General features: G+C 36.6%; 1 protein-coding gene across 4 annotated transcripts in view; it reads left to right on the top strand.

Moving 5' to 3' along the window:
- pik3cb (phosphatidylinositol-4,5-bisphosphate 3-kinase, catalytic subunit beta) overlaps positions 1-10,427 on the top strand; it is a 52,011-nt gene that overhangs the window by 39,536 nt on the left and 2,048 nt on the right. For all 4 annotated transcript variants that reach the window (XM_016442755.1, XM_016442758.1, XM_016442756.1 and 1 more), the window contains 12 exons: positions 1,338-1,388; positions 2,547-2,735; positions 2,821-2,942; positions 3,032-3,175; positions 3,289-3,388; positions 5,212-5,396; positions 6,505-6,614; positions 6,705-6,783; positions 7,461-7,628; positions 8,064-8,187; positions 8,396-8,541; positions 8,662-8,794. In XM_016442755.1, coding sequence (XP_016298241.1) covers positions 1,338-1,388; positions 2,547-2,735; positions 2,821-2,942; positions 3,032-3,175; positions 3,289-3,388; positions 5,212-5,396; positions 6,505-6,614; positions 6,705-6,783; positions 7,461-7,628; positions 8,064-8,187; positions 8,396-8,541; positions 8,662-8,794 — 1,551 coding nt within the window. The remainder of the gene's footprint in view (positions 1-1,337; positions 1,389-2,546; positions 2,736-2,820; positions 2,943-3,031; positions 3,176-3,288; positions 3,389-5,211; positions 5,397-6,504; positions 6,615-6,704; positions 6,784-7,460; positions 7,629-8,063; positions 8,188-8,395; positions 8,542-8,661; positions 8,795-10,427) is intronic.

Consider the following 10,427-nt stretch of genomic DNA (forward strand, 5'->3'; position numbering starts at 1 on the left):
GATGAAAGGAAAATGGCATCCATAATTTTCTGAAGACAGTCGTTTCCTTCAGAAATACAGTGGTATAAAAACACCCGCACCGGGTTTGACACGTGGTGCAGTGCTCATGTTTATTCAACAAAGTCAAAGCCTTTTGGAAAATCTATTTGTGGCTGTGAGTTTTGATATCGTGGCGGGCCGCCTCAAATAAATCAATGTATGGTGAAACACAAATATAAAAAATTTAAATGAAACTTACCTGCTTGAACTATTTCATTTGATCTGGGTGTCTTTAAAGTAGTACCGACTTGGTACCGAAGTACTGGGTCTTTTGACAACAGTACCTGGCCATATCCCCTTAAAGGAATCTCTTTCTTCCGATTCCAAGCCTTGAGCTCTGCCCTAGGCCTGGGCTTCCCAGCCCAGCCCAGCCCTTAACAGGTAAGTTGTTAAGGGTATGCAGCTCAGGCCCTTGGCCGAAGGGGATAATGTCACTGACAGCCGTCAAGGCGTCCTAGGAGCAACTCCCATGGCTGTGGTAGAGTTGGTACTTAGTGCTCGCCGTGGTTTCTGGCAGGCACTCCCCTCAGCATGGCGGCGTGGGTATACCGTTCCTCAAAGCAACCTCTAGAGGACGCAGTTCGAAGTTCCCACGGAATACATACGTAACCTGAGACGTTTTACTGTAATGCTGAATGACAATTGGGGAAAAAATCTATTTAATAGAGGCATCGGTATTGGTATCAGTGATGCTTTCCTTCATTCATAGCACTCAGGAAAAGTATGCCATTAAACAAATATTTAATATATACAGTCTTTATGTTGTTTCTACATTCATTTGGAAATTCAATGTGAAAATATATTTATAATTACAAATGTTATTGTTAGGTTCTGTATTGTTAGGTACTTTATTAATTACATAATTACAGTGTATATATAAACGTGTAAAAAAAAAAAAATAATAATAATAACATGGCAGTCTCAAAGAAAAACTTTTTTTTGTATTGGAATTTTATTCTGTTCCATTTTATCAGTGACCAAATTTTGGTGTATCCTTGCAAAAGTCCTGTTATGTGAGACTGACTTTCTACTGTGAGTTTCAAACAAAACTCTGCTTGAACAAAATAAAAATGTGAACTTTCACATCTGGATGTTGCTTGGCAGTCAGGCAAACAACTGATTTTAGCAAGTGCTTAGCTTTTTGTGTGCATTAGACTGTTAGTGAACTATCCGTTGGTGTGCCATCTGGGTCTGACACTACAGACATTCATAATCAAACATGAGGCAACACTTGTCATGTTACCAGATGTTCTGATATGTATAATTGTTTGTTTGTTTGTTTGTTTTTTCTCCCATAGATCCTGGAAAAAGCTGCAGAAATAGCTGGAGCCAGTGATTCCATGACAATGGTAAAATGTGTTTTTTAATTTGTACCGTTCTCTGGGGTCCACTTATAATGTTATCAAGATTTTTTACATAAAAAAACATAATCACTTAGAAGTAATAAGCTATTTTCTGTCCTGTTTTTAACCCCCCTCAGATCAGAACACTCTGTTTGAATAGGCATGGCAGATTGTAGACTCGGAAGTAAATGCCCACTGCTATGATTGCAAATAGTTGTGTATATTTGACAGTGTACATTCCTCATAGATGGACGCTGCTATGATTTAGGTCATGCGTAATGTGTAAACAACTCAATTAATATCAAACAATCTGTAAGAAGAGACAAAGCAATAGTGACCACGTAATGAAAACAGTTACTCACACTTATGTTGCGACATTACTGTCGGATCCAATATAGTCGACACGGCATCGTCTTTTAGTTTCAATCTTTTTGAAAATCCCACATCGAATTTTTACTTGTTTGTAAACAAATCCACGGTAAAATAAAATGAACAAAGGTTCAAGTTTTTACAGATGCTGTCTGGATTTTCATTCAAAATAAAGTTCATCCACTCTTTCCTAATGTTGGGATCAGAAGGAAGGCAATGCAAAGACCAAAAAAGTGTTTTTTCCACACCTTGGCACTGCACGGCGTCTTGTTGTCTTCGGAGCCATCTTTATCGTTTGGTTTCTGCATCGACCTGCATTTGCCTCTCTCGTAAACACTGCATACATGAATCACTGGGTGATTTCAATGAACAGGCAGCGATGTAGAAGCAGGTGTTGATCTTCTTCTGCGGAGCTGGTGCTTATGCACACTATTATATTATGGAGTAGAACATTCCAAAATAATGTGAAAATCACACAAGCACGGTTATGTCTGTGAAGGGTGGGATTTATTTGAATGTGGGATATTGCGACATGTATGTTCCAGGAACAAAACTCAGGACTGCTATCGAGGGTTTGAGGGAGTTTAAAAACAGTGCTGACTGATTTAGAGAATAACTCCCTTTGCAGTGGACTTTGTACCTAGTAACTTTGCAGATCTTTTTCATGCACAACTAAAGGAAGTTGAAAATATAAAAATAAAACATAATAGGACCCTTTTAATATCATTACCTCCATATAAAAACTGTTGTGTCTGTGAGTTGTCTGGATTAATATATTGAAATGAATGTCTGTAGGGTCGTGGGGGCAAGAAGTTTTACATAGAGCTAAAGGAGATCATGGAGAGGGATCCTCTCTCTCAGCTTTGTGAGAATGAGAAAGATCTGATATGGACACTTCGCTACGACTGCAGAGAAAACTTTCCTCAGTCTCTCCCCAAACTACTGCTGTCTGTCAAATGGAGCAAACATGAAGACATGGCTCAGGTATACCCACAAACATACACATTGACCTTAACCAACAGATGTGTTGAAACTCAAGCATTTCAAAATGCTCTCTGTTGTGCTGCAGCTACAGGCTTTGCTGCAGATTTGGCCCAAACTAAGCCCTCGAGATGCCCTAGAACTTCTGGATTTCAACTACCCTGACCAATATGTCAGAGAATTTGCAGTCATCTGCCTCAGAGATATGAGGTGAGAAGTCCAAGCTGTCAGAGAGCACATTGTCAAAGAACCTCATAAGAAATGCTGAAATCCCAAATGTTTGTTTCTGTGTGTGTTAGTGATGATGAGCTGTTGCAGTATTTACTGCAGCTTGTGCAGGTGTTGCGCTATGAGCCATACTATGATTGCGCCCTCAGCCGTTTCCTCCTGGAGCGCGCTCAGTCCAGCCGCAAGATTGGCCACTTCCTCTTCTGGCATCTCAGGCAAGTGTATACATGTGAAGAAGCTGGAATATGTAAATGCATTAGTTCACCTGGTATTTCAATATGCTTATGCAGAAACTAGAATTTATGATTGCGGGTGTTGTACATTACAGGTCTGAAATGTACATGCCAGCCGTGTCGGTTCATTTTGCTCTGATTTTGGAAGCATACTGCCGAGGCTGCATCCCACACATAGAAGTTCTCAAAAAACAGGTGCATTATTTTCATTTTTTCTCATTTCATTTTCTCATTTTCTTTTTTAAATTTCATTCAGAGATAGCATTTATTGTATTTTATAATTCAGAATACTATTGGGGTTATAGAATACTATACTACTATATACTATGCTATATACCAGGGATCCTCAAATCTGGCCCACGAGATCCACTTTCCTGCAGAGTTTCGCTCTAACCCTAATCAAACACACCTGAGCATGTTAATCAATGTCTTCATGATCATTAGAAAATCACAGGTAAGTGAGTTTGGGCAGGGTTGGAGCTAAACTCTGCAGCACATTGGCCCTCCAGGGCAAGATTTGAGGAACCCTGCTATATACTATACCAGCGGTGGTGAACTCCGGTCCTGGAGAGCCGCAGCCCTGCAGAGTTCAGCTCCAACCCTAATTAAAACTTACCTGCCTGTAGCTTTCTAGTAACCCTTCAGACCTTGATTAGCTTGTTCAGGTGTGTTTGATTAGGGTTGAAGCAAAACTCTGCAGGGCTGCGGCTCTCCAGGACTGACGTTCGCCACCCCTGTACTATACTACAGAATACTATAATCAGATTATAGATGTAGCCAGAAGATGGAGGTCAAAGCAACATTAAAACAAAGTTTTTACATCCCAATCACAAATACAGCTACAAAGTTGAGTCAGCTGTAATGGACATTGGTTTGCATTCTGATAAGTGAGTTAAGCAACACTACTAACAGAGGTTCAAAGAGGCCAACTACTGGTCAGCAAATTTTTATATGTTAAAGGGAACCGTGTCAAAAATAACGAGAGCAAATGCCAGACATGGACAAACTTATTAGCAAAGCCAACAATGACAGCTGGACATTTCACAATAAAGTCAAAAGTACAGTTCAAATGATCACAGAATGAGTCACCTCTTCTTTGATGCATTGTCAAAAATAAGATTTCCACCTTCCTGCAGAGTTTGGCTGCAGCCTGCTCTAACACAACTGCCTCATGATAATATTGCAGACCTTCACGGCATAAAACATTGTGTACTGTTAGAGTTTGATTTGATGAAGAATTTTGCAGCTTGCTTGTCACTCAAGCCTGCTCTCCTGTGGCCTCATGAAATAGTGAAGTATTGGAGTTGTACTTTAGAATCGCTTGAAGTATTTACTGTAAATTTGGACATACTGCTCAATACACATACTGCTTTTCACTTAGTATAGTAAGCATATTCAGACACGAGACCTGATTAGCTTCTTCTGGTGAGTTTAATTAAGGTTGGTTCTAAAATCTGCAAGTTGGCCCTCCAGGAGCAGGACTGGACACACCTGATTTAACATGGAAGAGACTAAACTTTTTATCGCTTACCACTTTATGGGACTTCCACTAGGATCAGTCACTTTTTTTGTAATTTTCAGCTGTAATTCGCTTTGGATAAAAACATCTATAGGCCTCCTTACTCTTCCAGCATCTAAAAATCACTAAACATTTATGGTATTAAGTTCTAGATTGTAAAGTGTACATTCCTTCAAAGAACTACAGGCTTTTCATCTTGAACAATGACACACTAGCTGGGATTCCATGCAAGTGTATTTCATTAATGCAAACCAAAAAAAGTAGAATCAGTGTTTCCATCCAATGTGATTTGTTTAGGCATCAAAACATGTTATTTTTTTTATATAAATGAATTTGTTCATTAAATGTGTTTGCATCATTGTTTTTTGCACATTTCTTCATTCTAAATTAAAAAAAAAGTATTAGATTTTATTTTCATCTTGGTATTTATTTTTAATTTTTTATGTGATTGTTTTTATGTGGAACTTAACATTACGGTGTTTTTGTAATTATTTTGAAGGTTGAAGCTCTCAATAAGCTGAAAGCTGTAAGTGAGCTGATTAAATTGGGCACCATAAAAACTAAGACAAAACAAGCTCATCTTAAAGAGGCCATGATGACCTGCCTTAGACAGACAGGATTCATCGAGACTCTTTCCGACCTGCAATCACCTCTCAACCCCAACATATTGCTCGCTGGAGTACAGTAAGATCTGTGTGTGTGTGTGTGTGCGTGTGTGTGTGTGTGTGTACCTGGTATTTATCACGTTATGGGGACCAAATGTCCCCACAAGGATAGTAATACTAGTAAATTTTGACCTTGTGGGGACATTTTTGAGGTCCCCATGAGGAAACAAGCTTATAAATCATACAGAATGAGTTTTTTTGAGAAAGTAAAAATGCACAAAGTTTCCTGTAAGGGGTAGGTTTAGGGGAACAGTTGGTGTAGGGCAATAACACATACATTTTGTACAGTATAAAAACCATTACGCCTATGGAATGTCCCCATAAAACATGGAAACACAATGTGTGTGTGTGTGTGTGTGTGTTGTTTTATGCATAGTGTTTTCAAACTAGTACACTGAACAATCAGGTGAATTTCATAAGATTAATGAACTATATCAGTTGGTGGAGGAATTGTTTATTTTCATAATTAATAAAAATTAAATATGAATAAAATAGCTTTAATAAAAAAGTAAATATGCAAAGGCCTTTACACTTCCATAATAATCAGGTTAGAAAAAGTTGTTTCTGTATGGCGGGTGGTTGGGGGGAGGAGTTAAGAAATAATTGGGGTTAGTGACGTCAGCTGAAAATGAAAGTGGTTTTAAAGAACCAGTCAGTTATAATTTGATGGAAGATTATATAGACAAACATTGTTGAATATTAATGCTAATCCGGAATACTGTTATGAATACTTTAAATTTGGACATACTACTGATTTCACGTACTGCTCTTCACATAGTATAGTAGGCATATTCAGACATGAGACCGGTTAGCTTGTTCTGTTGTATTTCGTTAAGTTTGGAGCTAAACTTTGCAAGATGGCCCTCCAGGAGCACACTTGATTTCACATGGAAGAGATTAAACTTTTTTTTATTGCTTTTCTCTTTATGGAACGTTGTAGGATGAATCACTTTTGTTACTGAAAATGAATGGACTGAGCGAGTTGTTATATTTTGATGGAAAATTTTATAGACAAACATTTTTATGTTGATAATTAATGTTATTAAATTGTTGCAGTAATTTCAGACAAAATACTGCATACAACAGTAAGAAGAACTTTACCTCTAACTTTCCTATTTCTCTGCCAGTGTGGAGAGGTGTAAGTACATGGACTCTAAAATGAAACCTCTGTGGATTGTTTACAACAACAAGCTGTTGGGAGGAGACACAGTGGGCATCATCTTCAAAAATGGAGATGGTGAGAGACAGATGGCTCAGATAATAGGCAAAGACAAAACACTTTCACAAGATTAGATTCAAAAAACTTTTTAATATCTGCCTTTCTCAGACCTGCGGCAGGACATGTTGACTTTACAGATCTTAAGGTTGATGGATCTGCTATGGAAGGAGGCTAACTTGGACCTCAGGTAAAGTGTGTGTGTGTGTGTGTCTGTCTGTCTGTCTGTGTCTGTGTAAGAATCTGTGTATATTCTGTTGATCCTTATGTTTCTATTTGTAAGAATGTGAGTGTTGAGTGAATTAGATTTACATGTGGTTAAGAAGGGAAATAATATCAAAGTAATTTGAGAAGAGACACTCATGTTCAACATTTTCTTCTCCACTGAACATTGTTTAATTGAATATACTTTTGGATTTTTGTGATGCCCCTTTTCCATTACTTCACACTTAATATTCAAAATATGTTGTCCTCAATCATTGAAAGTGGATTTGGAAGCATACTACAGATGTCTTTGCATTACATTTATAAACCTAACAATTAAATTATTGTACTTGAATGCCTGTTGACATTAGAAACAATGCCACATATATGATGTGCAGAGTTGGAAAATAATTAGCAAAAATGCCACCAAACTGAATAAAAATGGCAGACAAATTCAAAATAAAGGAGCAAAAAATGCCCCTGCACAATTGAACAAAATCTATTACGGCTCTCGATATTAAAATAAATTGTGAAAATTAATGAAGTGTCCATTTGCGGAATTACATTTAGATATGTGCACACTGCATCAGATCTTTTTACGCGATGTTTTTTCAAATTATATATACTTTTTTTTTTCTTCTTTTTTTCATAAATGACTTGTAGAATTGTGCCTTATGGTTGCTTGGCGACAGGAGATCACTCTGGTCTGATTGAGGTTGTGTCATCAGCTGATACCATTGCGAACATCCAAAAAACAAGCAGCAACATGGCCGCCGCTGCTGCCTTCAATAAAGATGCTCTACTGAACTGGCTTAAAGACAAGAACTCTGGGTGAGTTGGACATGTAGTAGACTATTATGTGTCACATGAACAGTTTTTGATTATTTGAATACATTAGTTATCTGTTTTTCAATATTTTTGTGAATTGAGAAAAAATAATTTTGTGTTTAATTTGCCATCATAACATTGTAAATATGCATGCAAGTTGTAATGGAAAGCAATCATTTTTTAACAATAATGACCTCTGAATCTTTTGATTAGCAGCCTTCATGTGGTTGCCATCTCTTATTGTGAATTCCAGTATTACTAAAGATAATTTGTTTTGAATGGTAAAGCTTGATGTTGCAAAATAATCTTATCTAGCTCTAGCATCCTAGCAGTTCTTGGCCATATGAACTTTTATATTAGAAGTGACAGTAGTCATGTTCTTATTAAATATAGTTGCTGTTTGAGTCGAAACTAATTTGTGATGTGATGTGTTGACAGAGATGCTTTGGACAAAGCCATTGAGGAGTTCACTCTGTCGTGTGCTGGTTATTGTGTTGCCACCTACGTCTTGGGCATTGGTGATCGGCATAGCGACAACATCATGGTTCGCAGTACAGGGCAGGTAAGTTGGAAAACCATTCTATACTTGAAGCCACGTGAATGTAATTTTTCCCAGAAGATATATGCTGCTTGAAAATGGCACTCTTACTTAATCTTTCGTGGTCTTCTGTTGATTAAAATAGTTTAAATGAAATTTGATTATTTTTAGATTAAAAGGATGATTATCGTATTGATATTTATTATTTATTTAATGTGTGTGTGCAATTCAGCTCTTCCACATAGACTTCGGCCATATCCTAGGAAACTTTAAGTCCAAGTTTGGGATCAAGCGAGAACGTGTTCCTTTCATCCTCACACATGACTTCATCCACGTGATTCAACAGGGAAAAACAGGCAACACCGAGAAATTTGGAAAGTTAGTGAAAAAAGGACTTTGTGTGTTTCATATTATCTCGCTCACTCTTAATGCACAATTTGTACATCATTTCTAATGATATAGGATGCTAATTTAACAGTGCTTTGTATATGTGTGTAGTTTTAGGCAATACTGTGAGGAGGCGTATCTGATTCTGAGAAAGAATGGAAATCTGTTCATCACACTCTTTGCTCTGATGCTCACAGCAGGCCTGCCAGAGCTTACTTCTGTCAAAGATATCCAGTATTTAAAGGTAAAGACATGTCCAGTGCAACATGAAAATGAGAATTGTAATTTTGTTCATTGAGATTAAGTCGACCCATATGACGTTTCTTCTTCCATAATGCAAAGCCTATTCTGTTCCATGAAATGGTAAATAAAAAGTAATGGGTCTGTCAAGCTCCAAAATGACTGAAAAAGCACCATAAAAATAATCTAAACATATATGTCCAGGTCATATGAGGAACAGAAATTTAAGCAGTTCACTGAAAATCTTTTCTTGGCAAAAACCACAACAGCTGGAACTGACCTGAGGTTGAGTAAATTAACAGCAAATTTTTAATATGCAAAAAAAGAGAGTAGCCCATACTGTACACAAACTGTATATTGATGGCCAACTTTACTATATTTGTAGGCAACATGGTCAAGTTTGAAGATGACCAGAAAGTACCATAATTTCTGTAAAGTAATAAATAGCTATCTCAAGCATTTAAAAATTATCTTTGCATGTTCATCAGAAAATAAAATATATGTATTTTATAGATTTTTTTGCATGTTGAAAGCAATTACACTTGTATTAGATGCTGCATCTAAAGAAAGCTTATCTTTTCAGTCTTTATTTTTTAGTATATTGTGTATACTATATGGGAAATGATACTTGTATTTACACGTTGATTAGATCTAACCTTTCTACCTATTTCAACTCGGCTTAATTCTGCTGTAAGAAATGACACAAGATGATTTAATTTGTTGAATGCACAAATATCTCTCCATCATATGCTGTACTGCAAGTTAAAATGTGTACTTTGTCTATATTATTAATTATTTATTTACATGACTCGAGTGCAGCCACCAAAGAAATGGTTTACCTCATTAAATAGGGCAGTTAGTGCAGATTTTATTGGGAAAAATATTAATCCTTCAATACGCCTGAAAACACTTCAAAAGACCCTGACTTAATTATCAACAAATCTCTACTTACTAATCTTAGCTATCTCAGTTATAAATGAACAATACTATTTACTATAGTTTATGATTACTATTACTTACAAATCAAAATTCAGTTAAATCAAATCAAAGAAACAATTAAAGATTGGACCATAGAACAACCACTTTTAATTAGAACCCATCAAAAACATTAGTAATCAGTGCACTTTAATTTCATCACCACAGATCAGAAATTATGAAAACTACTCTACAGAAATACATTCAACATAACTACTAATACAAACATACAACTGATCCAGTATAAAATCTTACATAGAACACATTTTACACGACACAAGATATTTAAAATGGGACTAGCAACTTGCACTCAAGACAAATGCATTTATTGCAAGCTTATTGCAAGTTCACTGCAAGCTTATTCATGCCTCATATACTGTATGCATGTGTATGTGAAAAAACATTGCAGTGCTTAATGTACCTCAGTAAATTCCATTAATCATAAATACATTATTGCTCATATTACTACCATACCATCTTGTCTTTATGTATTCATTGAAATATTAATTTTCTCTCACTTCCACCTTTAAAGACATTGTTATTATTATCATCTTCTCTCTTACTGTCTCCACCTTTGCTGGCAGGGAGGTTGGGAGGGAGAAGAGAGTGGAAAGAAAAGGGGATGGAGAAGAGAGGTGGAGGCAAAGAAGCAATTTTCTTTG

This window comes from Sinocyclocheilus anshuiensis, unplaced genomic scaffold, assembly GCF_001515605.1.
Source record: "Sinocyclocheilus anshuiensis isolate Anshui unplaced genomic scaffold, SAMN03320099.WGS_v1.1 scaffold1257, whole genome shotgun sequence".
Lineage (NCBI taxonomy): Eukaryota > Metazoa > Chordata > Actinopteri > Cypriniformes > Cyprinidae > Sinocyclocheilus > Sinocyclocheilus anshuiensis.